The 13,125-nt window shown below is 37.7% G+C and overlaps 1 protein-coding gene across 1 annotated transcript in view; it reads left to right on the top strand.

Moving 5' to 3' along the window:
• The window catches only part of LOC150079217 (2-phosphoxylose phosphatase 1-like), a 64,158-nt gene that overhangs the window by 23,017 nt on the left and 28,016 nt on the right, over window positions 1-13,125 (top strand). Inside the window, exon 2 of the mRNA XM_090382781.1 lies at window positions 10,359-10,526. Coding sequence (XP_090238907.1) covers window positions 10,359-10,526 — 168 coding nt within the window. The remainder of the gene's footprint in view (window positions 1-10,358; window positions 10,527-13,125) is intronic.

A 13,125-nucleotide genomic window follows, 5' to 3' on the forward strand; every position in this document is an offset into this window, starting at 1 on the left:
AATCACCTGAAATCTAAACAAACTGAAGAAATTACGGAAACCTTTGGGGCTTCTCGTGGTTGGTTCGAGAAATTTAAAAAACGGGCCAGAATTCATAGTGTAAAATTAACAGGAGAAGCTGCAAATAAGTTTCCAGAAAAACTAAAGGAAATAATTGAACGTGAAAATTTTCCAAATTTGGTGTTCAACGTTGGCGAAAGCGGTTTGTTCTGGAAACGGCTACCAACAAAAAGCTTCATTTCTATTGAAGAAAAATCAGCTGCTGGGTTCAAAGCAGCCAAAGACCGTTTAACGTTACTCTTTGGATCAAATGCCTCTGGCGATTATAAATTAAAATTGTTATTAGTTTACCATTCAGAAAATCCGAGGGCGTTAAAAGGTAACATAAAAATGAATTTACCTGTAATATGGAAAGCAAATAGAAAAGCGTGGGTTACCAAGGAGTTATTTATTGATTGGTTTGTTAACCACTTTTGTCCTAAAGTAAAACGGTATTGTCAAAAAAACAACTTTGAAGAAAAAGCTCTTTTGTTGTTAGACAATGCTCCGGGACATCCTACTGATCTTAACACGTTGGACACATGCATTCCTGTCAAAGTTGTGTTTCTTCCAGCAAACACAACTTCCCTGATTCAACCATTGGATCAGGGAGTAATAGCATCATTTAAAGCTTATTATCTGCGTCGAACATTAAGCAGTTTAACTGAACTAGAGGATAAAGAGGAAATGACAGTTAAAACTTTTTGGAAAAACTACACCATTAAAAACGCAATTGAAAACATTGATAGTTCTTGGAAAGAAGTCACTAAGAAATGCTTAAATGGAGTTTGGCGCAAAATATGGCCAGAAGTTGTACTAGAAGAAGAAAATAACATCCAAGAAATTAGAAATGAAGTTATCCAGATGGCTCAATCAATAGGTTTCGAAAATGTCGATGAAGAGGATGTTAGAAATTTATTGAATGCAGAAGATGATGGTTTTTCAGTGGAAGATTTAGAAAACCTTGTTAGCAATGAAGACGAAGTTAAAAAAGTTCCAGCCGAAAAAGTGTTAAAAAACCAAAGATTTAAAAAGGTGCTTAAATGACATTGAAAACGTTTTAAATTTTTTTAGTGAAAATGATCCTGATTTAGGAAGAAGTATTATTGTTAAGCGATCAGTGTTAAATGCAATAACTCCGTATAGGCAATTGTTAAATGAAAGAGAAAAAGAGCATAAACAATCAACTTTAGACTCGTATTTTAAAATGTGATTTCACTTTGTATGTAAGTTGACTGTTTATTTAATAAAACTTTTCTTTGTCCGAAAAAAAAAGCTTTTCATTTTTTTTACGTAGGAACGTATCCCTATTCTGGCCATAGTATTTTTACCTCTGAAAACGAAATTTCGCTTAACGAAGTAATTTCGTGGAACGCATCCTATTCGTTATTCGAGGTATGCCTGTATTTAAATTTTGTAACCTGCTCAATTTTTTCAATCAGTTTCAATGTGAAATTGTTTTGGCTTTTTACTTATCATCATATTCCTTATTTTATTAGTATTAATCTTCATTCCACATTTCTTCACTTTTCTGGTTAACTGTTTTAGCATATTGGATAACATTATATGGCTACCTGCCAGGATTACCTGATAATCTGCAAACTTAATTGCACTAAGCTTTCTTCCACCTGTCTTTTTACATTTAGGCCTAAACCTTGAACAGTATTCTTACTATGAAAAGCCTAGTAGCTTCCAAGATTAATTCCTTGAATGCTTCCCATTTAGAATTTACTGTTGGTAATATCATCAGTTGGTATAGAATTTAAAAACTGTCGGAGACCATCATGGTCACCTTTGTGAAAGCAAAAACTCTTCCCTTTATGCCTGATGGTAGTAGTAGTATCCTCCAAGAATTTGTCTAGTTCTCCCTTGAATTTATTGAATCCATTCACTTCCACAACAACAGTGGAAGCCTTTTTCAGCAATCAACCACCTGCTGGCTGAAGGCAAACTTCCGCACATCTATTCTGCAACCATCCTTCTTGAATTTAGACTGAATTTAGGACCTATCATGTGTGTAGTCTCAGCAAACAGAAGAATACTATTAATGTTCAGCTTACTAAATCTAGTCAAGGCTTTAAATACCTCAATCAGACCTCATTGCAGGTGCCTTAACTCAAGATGCTGCAAGTTGCAAAACTGAAGCCTTTCTAGGTAAGAACACCCATTTGTTCCCTTCACCAATCTGGTTGCCCTTCTCTGCACCCATTCAAGCAGATCTCCATCCTTCCTAAAGTGAGGCCTCCAGACCTGTATATAGTACTCTAGGTGTGGCTTAGCCATGGCCTTATACAAAGGGATAATCACCTCCTTATCCCTGCTATCAGATTTTCTATATATCATTGAAAAAACCCCATGAGCTGCCCTGGCAGCATGTCTGCACTTCTCAAAGAATTTCATGTCTTACTGCACAATTACCCCCAGGTCTTTTTCATTCTCACTACTCTGAGTGTACACACAGTTGATAAGTTACTCTAAGGTTACTGGTGCAGTACTTTCATTTGTCAATGCTAAACTTCAACTGCCATGTCTCAGCCCATCGACCTAATTTTCACAGATCTTGTTGCAGTAGCTCACCCTGATGACTGTCGTTATCCACCCTGCCAACCTTTGTGTCATCTGAAAACTTACACATTAAACCTGATATACCTTCATCGGTATCATTGATAAATATTGAAAACAACAATGGACCCAGCACTAAACCTTGGGGGACTCCACTAATAACATTTATCCATGAAGAGCAGCACCCATTGATAACCCCTCTCTGTCTTCTTCCACTTAACCATCCCTTTATCAACAGCAGTAACTTGCTCTTAATGCCACATTGCTCCAGTTTGTACAGCAGTCTTTTATGTGCAACAGTATCAAAAGTCTTCCTGAAATCTAAGCATTAGTGTACATGTAAGTATACATGCACATATTCTTACTCTTAGTTACCCTAATGCAGCCCTTGTATTCATTTGTTCCATGGTGTCCTACAGCAGGGCCTGAAATCCCAGACACCTTTCTTTTCAGGCTGCTACGTGTACCAATAGTAGCAATGCAAGAATCACTTTCACCTCTGCCTGCAGCTCTAGTTAAACTATTAGTCTGTGTATCCCCCAAGCTAGCAGTTTTCCAACCCACCTATCACTGCCTCGATAGCATCGGCAAATATTCTTTCACAACCTATTCCAGTGTATCCCATCCCTGTAAAAACAGTTTCTCTTGTTAACAAGAATGGACCATGCTGAGAAAAATTCTACCCCATGAGCCTTGCACATTCTCTCCAGGGACGAAATGATTGACAAGGTTTTCAAAATATACTCCTTCTTATCATGTCTGGGCAGAATTGCAGACACTTTTAATTGAATCCTAACTCGTGACATTTTACCAACATTGCCCTGTATTTGTTAAGTAAGTCCTCAGATCTCTTACTCTTAATATCATTAGTGCCAACGTGTACAATAATATCACCTTTTATACCCTTAAAAGTTGATATCTGTTCTACAACATCTTCAACTTTTGCCCCTGGCAGACATATATACTGGTCATATTGCACCTATCCTTTTTACACAATATATTACTGTCCCTGACAATAGAGTCAAAAAACTAACTCCTGTGGGACCAGAGCATTCTGCCTTGAAGATTGATGCTGTGTTGTCTGATGCACAAGAGTGAATTACATCTACCCTACTCTTCAAACTCTCATAGACACCCATCATAACACTGAGTTGGCACCTAATTTCTTCACATTCTCTGCACCTAGCATGCAAACACACACAAAGACATCCTCCTTGGCTAGATCGTGGTCTGTTCCAGAAAGCTCTGCAAATATTTCACAAGCTGCAAATTTTTAGGCTGGGATGCCTTGGAGAATTGGCCCCTTTGGTTGTCTCCCAAGCCACAACACCTGTGCTACTTTGTGACCATTGCTTTGCTGCTCTAATCTGGGGAATTATTTCCATTTAAATACAGGGTGTCCACAAATGATTACCCTAATTACATTTTTGTTATAAAAATTTTATTACTATTGGGAGCTTAACAAAATTTAACCAAATTGTACACTAATATTAAAAGTTTTTATCAATACAATTATAGAGTTTTAAGCTCAGTGAGTTAAGTTTACTGCTGTTTCCGCTAGTAGCACTGTCACGTCTATTCATTCAAGATGCCATCTGTACAAGAAAAAGCTCAGTGTGTTGTTTGGTTAGCTGAAACAAAATCTCCTGTGACTGTGCAGAGAATGTTTAGAGCCAAGTACAGTAGAAATCCTCCAGACATAAAGCTTATTAGCATTAGTAGAGGTATACTTTAGTATTAGTATTAGTATTAGTAACGGCCGCATGGTGCAAGAAAGCCTATGGCTTATGCTGCACCAGCCAAAAAAAAAAAAAAAAAAAATCCGAACAAAACAATGATAAAAACAAAAAAAAAAAAAAAAAATAATAATAAATAAATAACTAAATAATAATAATTAATAAATAAAAAAAATAAAATAAAAAGGAAATTAAACCTATCATCCTATGTGCTTCCCTTACCCGAAAGTACTATCCAGATGACCTTTGAATTTCCCCAAACTGTCGGCCTCTACCACCCATGAAGGCAACTTATTCCAGTAATTTATAACTCGCTGGCTAAAATAGAACTTCCTGCAATCCAATCTAAACATTTCCCCCCGTAACTTGAATTTATGTCCCCTAGTTCTAGCATCATTTATAATCTTGAAAATTTTGTCCTCATTCATTTTACTGATGCCTCTCAGAGCCTTAAACACCTCAATCAAATCTCCTCTAAGGTGTCTAGTTTCCAAACTCTGCAACCCACATATTCGAAGTCTTTCTTCATAAGGACGCCCTTTTGCCGATCTCACCAGGCGAGTTACCCTTCTTTGCACCCTTTCAAGAAGCTGGATGTCTTTCTTCAGGTGCGGTCTCCATACTTGAACACAGTATTCCAAGTGTGGTCTAACATAAGCCTTATATAATGGGATTATCACGTCCCTATCTCTACTTGCAAAAGTTCGATAGATCATCGATAGGACACCATGGGCCTTCCTTGCAACCTGTTTACAATGCTCAGAGAATTTCATGTCTGACCGTATCGTAACACCCAAGTCCCTTTCCTCCAGTACTGGCTTTAGTTGAACTCCACCAAGTGAATAAGTTTTTTTGGGATTACTGTTTCCCAGGTGTAATACCTTACACTTTGTTGGATTAAAGCACAGCTGCCATTTTTCTGACCATTCCTGAAGTCTATCTAGGTCTCTCTGAAGAAGCTCAGCTTGACAGTGATCATTAACTACTCTCCCAATTTTAACATCATCTGCAAATTTAGACATCACGCCCTCTATCCCTTCATCAATGTCGTTTATGAAAATTAAAAACAACAGTGGTCCTAATACTGATCCTTGGGGAACCCCACTTCTTACATCAACCCAATCTGAGGAATAGCCATTTATCACAACCCTCTGCCTCCTGCCCTGAAGCCATCCTTCTATCCATCTAAGGATTTTCCCAGTGATTCCAACCTGTTCCAGCTTATAAAGCAACCGCTCATGTGGGACTGAGTCAAAAGCTTTGCTGAAATCTAAATAAACAATGTCGAAATTATTCCCTAAATCCAGCTCGTGAGTGACCCTTTCGAAATAGCGAACCAGATTTGTTAAACATGATTTTCCCTTTACGAAACCATGCTGAGTATCCTTGAGAATTTCAATTCGATCCAAATGATCCTGAATTCCACCCTTGATCATTGCCTCCATGATTTTCCCTACTACTGAAGTCAGACTGACAGGTCGATAATTTCCAACTTCACTTTTAGAGCCACCCTTATGTATGGGAGATACATTTGCACTTTTCCAATCCAAGGGAATCTCCCCAGAGTCTAATGATGCTCGCATAATTAGCCTCAATGGTTCAATGCACTCGCTTGCTGCCTCTCTTAAGATTATAGGGTATATTCCATCAACTCCAGGAGCCTTACTGGTCTGTAGGCTCGAAAGTTTTTTCATTAAATAATCTTGCGAAATTTCAATATCATTAATTACATATTTTTTAACTTCGCTCCCACAATTTCCCTCTGCCACAAAAGGCTTTTCATTTGTAAATATTGATGCAAAATAACTGTTGAGTTCATCTGCAACGGCAGCTGGTGTATTTATTACTATCCCCTTTCCCTTACGTAAAGGTCCGATCTGGTTTGTCCTGCTCTTCTTGGCATTTATATATGTGAAGAATTCTTTATCCCCCCTCTTTGCTCTGTTTGCTAGTGATTTCTCATAAACTGCCTTTGCCTGTCGAACCTTTTCTGTGGCTCTATTACACATCACCTTGTAGCTGTTATAGGCCTCAGTACTTTTTATTGTTCTGTAACCTTTCCATGCCACCTTTTTCTGCTCAAGTAATGCGGCAACTTCACTAGTCATCCAACTTGGAACCCTCCTCGTGGAGTATTTTTTTAATGGTATATACGCATTCAAGGCATCTGTGATTAATGTTTTAAAAGCGTACCACAGTTCAATTGTATTCATTCTCTGCGCGATATCTACCCAGTTAATAGAGGCCGTGTAGTACCTTAAGGCATCGTAATTTCCTTTTCTGAAATTAAAACCCATTCCTTTGCCTTTTACTTCTGCTACCTCTCTCGTCATCATCCACCGTAGAACTCCGTGATCACTTCCTGCTACTGGTTCCTCTACTGTCAGCCCTGTTATGTCATCTGATTCATGTGTGATGATGAGGTCTAGGATATTCTTTTCTCTAGTATTTTCCCTGACATGTTGATACAAATAACAGTCATCTAGTTGATTTAAAAATTTTGTTCCCCATGTCGAGTTTCCTTCCCATTTACTCCAATCAATTAGAGGCAGATTGAAATCACCCATAATAAGGCATTGACGCTTACTTGCCCATTCCATTTGCATGTAGAGGCTTTTGTCATAATCTTCACAATCACCTGGTCTGTAGATTACTCCTACTCGCATTATACCTTTGTTTCCAACTATCTCACACCATACAGACTCTATACTAGCATGTGAGACGTCTGAATCCGGGAAAGCTATCGTCGCACTCAGGCTGCTTCTGATAAGAAGCATTACCCCACCACCCCTTCTATCTAACCTATCCTTCCTAAATACATTATACAAGCCGTACTGAAACTCATCATCCCCAATTTCCGGGTGGCACCACGTCTCTGTAAGCCCTATTATGTCCGCGTTACTTGTTTTAACCAGCAGTTCGAATTCGCTCATTTTATTGACGACACTTCTAACGTTACTGTATAAACAATTAAGATTTACTGTTCTTGTATATTTAACAACCCTAACACAACCCTTGAAGTCTTTTAGGCTCTCTTCCCTGGCATTAGCTACCCGCCCACGTGAAACGTTTGTGCCCCCAGAACATCTAGATAATACGTCCAGTTGGGGTAACAGATAAGAACTCTTGAGGTATGTGCAAGAGTTACTTTGACCAATATTATCAGATAAACGCGTGTCAGTATTACCCACATCCCCCCTAACTAGCAGTTTCCCTGAACCTTTAAGGTATCCTCAATAATACTGGCAAAAACTTTTGCACCACCTTTGTTTAAGTGTATTCCGTCTCTACAAAACAAATTCCTTCTACCTACAAGTGTGGGCCATGCTGATAGAAATTTACCCCCTAAAGCCTTGCAGATTCCTTCAAGTCTTGAGTTAATCCACAAGGCTCTTAACATATAATCCCTCCTATCGTGTCTGGGCAGAATTGCAGACACATAGACATTATGGCCTAGCTCGCGACATTTCCTCAGCATGGTCCTGTATTTTTCCAACAAATCGTCAGATCGTGTACGTTTAATATCGTTTGTCCCCACATGAATAATAATATTTTCTTTACCCCCTTTAAAATCTGACAGTCTGTTGGTGACATCATCAATAGTTGCTCCCGGCAGACATACCCTGGTTCTCCTCCACCTATCTTTATTACAAAATATATTCCCCGTTTCCCTGACAATGGAGTCTCCTAATAATACAATGTCCTTTTTAACCAGAGTAGTTTGCACTTGGTTTTTCTGTTTTGAGGCTCGAATCGGGTGTGCATCACTTGGTAGATTGCTGGAGTTTTGAGTCCCTGACGAGCTCCCAGATGCATTATTTTCGAGGGCAAGCACTCGTTTTTTCAGGGACTCAAATTGTTCCCTCAGTGCACCAAATTGTAATTTAAGATCGGTGCACTCCTTACATCGATCACAAAGAAAAGAATCCCCAGGTGAGGTAGGATTAGTCACCAGGTCGACTTGGAAAACATTCCACAGGTTCCACAATGGATTAAATCATGACTCACCCGTAAATCGCCATCTGCTATTTCCGTGTGAGTCACGATACCCTGTGACGTGTTTAAGGCAGATCTCGTAACTACCATTATAAAATTAAATAAATATCAATGAAAGTAACTTTAAAAAATTATATCTATAATATTATTAAAATCAAACAGTTACAGGAAAACCTATAACAAAATAATCCAACAATATCTAAATAAATCAAATATTTAAAAGCACTATCCAAAAGTAAACCACTTAACTGAGGAGCCCTGTCTAAGCGCGTCCGCTCACCTCGAATGCCAACCTCGAATGAGGTTGGCATTCGAGGTGCAAGAAAGGATGCAAGAAAGCAAGCTTATGCAGCATCAGCAAAAAACCCCCTCCCATTTCACCCCTACATTTGTTCCAAATGCCTGTCCTGCTCAGCCTTAAATTTATTTACTCTATTGGCTTCCACAACAAAAGATGGAAGCCTGATCCACCAATCAACTACCCACTGGCTAAAGGCAAATTTCTGCACATCTATTCTACAACTATTTTTCCTCAATTTGAGACTGTGCCCCCTCAGGTTCTTAGTCTGAGCAAGAGGAAGAATCCCATCAGCTTGCTCGACCCATTCAAGGCCTTATACACCTCAATCAATATCATCATGTACAACAATATCATCCTTTGTGCCCTTAAAAGATTATATCTCCTCTACAATAACATCAACTTTTGCCCCTGGCAGACATACTCTGATCCTATGTCTGCCAGGGGCATAATAGAGTCACTGACAATAATTAACTCCTGTGGGACCAGTGCATTCTGCCTTGGAGATTGCCGCTGTGTTGCCTGATGCACAGGAGTGAGCTCTGGTGTTGAGTTGGGCAGCTGAGAGCTTGGTGGGTCCCCCACTTTAATACATTCAAGGGCACTACCCGACTCTTCAAACTCTCATAAGCGCCCATCAGAAAGCTGAGTTGGCACGTAATTTTCTGACACTCTCTGCACCTAGCACACACACACAAAGACATCCTCCTTATCTAGATCATATCTTGTTTCAAAAAGTTCCGTAAACATTTCACAAGTTGCACATTGGAGAATTGCCCCCTCGGTTCTCCCCTGAGTCACAGCACTCCTGTTACTTTGTGTCCGTTGCTTTGCTGCTTTTATCTGGGGCATGATATTGAATACTATTTATTAACAATGAAAATTAATAAGATTAATAAATTTAATTAATTAATTATCAATATTATTATCTAAAAAAAAAAAAACAGATTCTTAAATGCAATGGTACGTATTATGCTATCTAGTTTTACATTAGAGCTACCTAGGTCACTTGATACAGTTGAATTGACAAGTGAATGCTGGTTGGGTGGGTAGGTGGTACTAAACAAGCAGCTGCCAATGAGCTGACTGCTGATGTGTTCTGTGTATTGCTGCTGCTTTAGTGGCATGTTATACCTTCATTGGGCCCCAAGCAAAATGGAATTTGGGGCCCTCATCTAAAGAAAAAAACTAATAAAGAACGTTTTCAATTTCATTTTATTGTTAACACAAAACAAACAAATTATATGATTTAAGAACTATAAAATTTCATCAAAATCGGTAAAACCATTTTTGAAAAAAACGTAATTTTCAAATTAATCTTCAAGTAAAGTTCATTGGCTTTGGCAGGTAGAAAGTTCAATTTCCGATAAAAATCACTTAAAATATTAGTGAAAAACAGCAATGAGTTTTTGAAACTGTGATTTTGGGGGCCCTAGGCAGATGTTTTTTGCTTATAGGATAACACACAACTGGCTGCTACAGCACAGTTTGTTTTTCTGTTCTTGTATTTACCCCAAATTACATTACCCTTTTGCCTTTTTTACATTGCAAAAGAAATCAAGCTTTGTTCTATTAATGTGTTCATGCACATTCAGAAATACAGCTACTTGAAAACATTCCCTGAGCTAAGAAAATAAACAAAAAAAAAGAATATATTCTTAAAATGTTTATTAAAATTTTTTGATAGTTCCTCATGTTTTACATATTTTATTTTTTTCTCTTTATAGTGACTTTAATGGGTCGAAATAGTCACACAAAGATTCGACTTAGAAGGACATCTCACCCACTGGCCCATTCCCTTCATCACAATAGATTGCCACCAGTTGGTAGTTACAAGATGACAAAGGCACTCAGATACTGTAATCCACCAAGTGATATTTCTTTAGCACAGGAAGGTATGTTTTTGTTACTTGTCGGTTTTTTTTTATGCTTTTATTTTTGCTCTGATTTTACAGACTTAATTAACATGGTTTTTATAAAATGAATTCATATCTATGAGGACTTATCAGAAGGTTTTAAGACTGCTTAATTAGAACACAAACAGAACTCCTTCCGCACTGTTGCAATATATCTCCTTCAAAATAATGTTCTTATAAGTGCTGTCACTTATTGAAGCATGCTTGGAATAATTTTTTTGTTTGGAGTGACAGTATTTTCAATGTGTTTTCAATGTCTTCTGTTACTAACACTGTGTGTGTGTGTCTTCTTTGTTAATAATTCTTACTTATATTCTTGCTTCAGTCATACAATGTGACTGAAGCTACTTTAGGAACTTTACTTATTTTACCTTACTCTAACTTTACCTCTATGTCACGACAAGTAGTTCTACTTGAAATTAATTGTTTGTGTCTAATATATTAGCCAACCTAGACTGTTCTACTAAAATCTTAGCTAAATAATAATAAATAAATTTTCTGTTTATACTCTGGGATGACCAAACGGCCAGAGGAGTTTACAAGATACACAGAATACAAGAAACAGCACCGTATTCAGCAGTCACAGGCTTGAACCCCGGTCAATCAAGGCACGTGTACTTATTCACCCGCGCGCCTGACCACTAGGCTACGGCGGCCTTTTGAATTTTAGAATACAAGAAACAGCAGTCATAGGCTTGAACCCCGGTCAATCAGGGCACGTGTACTTATGCACCCGTGCATATGACCACTCAGCTACGGCGGCCTGTACAACTTGATTTTCATTTATCCCAAAATAAAGAAAAGAGATAAATTTACCATTAAAACAGGCTCCACTGTCAGATTTTTCTTAACAAGAGAAATTATGAATCTGACTCTTGTAAAAAATAAAAAAAAACTGAATTTTATTTAGTTCTTTAGCTAAATATGCTATACTGGAATACAACATAACATTCAGGTATATATAGAATTTCTAGCTACCAGTTGTAACTTAAGCTTAAAAAGGGCTCATACTTAGACATAACTAGCACAGCTTGAGTAGTTGTTATTGTTGTTAGTATTAGTAGTGACAAACAATGGAAAAAAGCAAGCAAGCTTATACAGCATTGGCAAAAAACCCAACACACTTCCCACATCACCTGTCCATCTCAAACTACCCACTTCTGCAACACACACACAGTTGGAAGTTTGTTCCAACAATCAACTACCCACTGGCTGAAGGCAAATTTCTACTCATCTGTCCTGCACCATCCTTCCTCAGTTTGAGTTTGTCAATCACATCTGTAGTCTGAGCAAGAGGAAAGATTCCAGCAACATTCACCTTACTCAATCCATTGAAACCTTAAAAAACTCGGTCAGATTTCCTTGCAGGTGACTACTCTCAAGACACAATTTGCAGAAGTGAAGCCTTTCCTAGTAAGAGTATCCTTTTGTTTCCCTCACCGATTTCATTGTTCTTCTCTGCACCCTTTCCAGTATGTCCACATCCTTGAAATCTGTATGCAGTACTCAAGATATGGCCTAACCATTACTTTACACAATAGGATAATCACCACTCTATCCCTAATGGCAAAATTTCTGTGTATCATTGACAAAACCCCATGAGTTGTCTTGTTTGCACTGCTCAGACCAATTCATGTCTGACTCCACAATTATACCCCAGGTCATTTTCGTTTTTCGCTAACCTGAGTGTGATACTGTACAGTTCGTATATTAATATGGGATTACTACTACTACCCATACACAGAACTCTGCATTCATCAATGCCACTTAAGTCCATCTGCCTAATTTGTATAGATTTTGCTGCAGTAGCTTACCCTGATTACTCTCACTAACCATCTTGTCAAATTTTGTATTGTGAGCAGATTTAGACACCAAGCCTGATATGCCTTCATCAGTATCATTAATACATATTGAGAACAACAGTAGGCCAGCACTGAACACTGGAGGCCTACCATTTGTAACTTAAGCTAATTACACTTGTCCAAGAAGAACAGTACCCAGGGCCGCATTTACCATAAGGTGCAAGCTGGAGGCCTTACTTTAAAACCTAACTCCTCACAAACATCTATATAAAAAACAGTCTAGTTATAGTTGCAAAATAAAATACTTATTTTTAAATATTAAATTCATAATATACAAACTAGAGTCCCTGAAAAATTTGTGAGGCCTCCCTTTGAAATATTGTTTTATTGCATGGCCGTAACTGATCGAAGTTAACTGTTGTTCGTACGCATGCGTAACGACTGACAGTTTAGTTACCATTAGTATTTGTATAGCAGTGTACAAGTACATACACCTAATTATATGGTTAAAGTAGCTGTCAAAGTCGGTAAGAATATATTTTTCAATAAATATTTATTGTTATTTTAACAAAACTAATATATTGTTTTGTACAGAAAAATATTATTCTTTCTCATTTTATATTTTTCAGCTTTTAACGTAATTATTTTTAATTTGAATTGGTTTCTTGATCTTTTCGTGTAATTTTTATAGTGAGTACTAAATTCTTGAGTTTTTAGACCTATACTTATTTCTTTATAATTGTATGTAACAGTAATATAGTATGTAAAAGTAATTA

The sequence above is a fragment of the Mastigoproctus giganteus genome, chromosome 10 (genome assembly GCF_048544385.1).
Source record: "Mastigoproctus giganteus isolate SK-2022 chromosome 10, ASM4854438v1, whole genome shotgun sequence".
In the NCBI taxonomy this organism is placed as follows: domain Eukaryota; kingdom Metazoa; phylum Arthropoda; class Arachnida; order Uropygi; family Thelyphonidae; genus Mastigoproctus; species Mastigoproctus giganteus.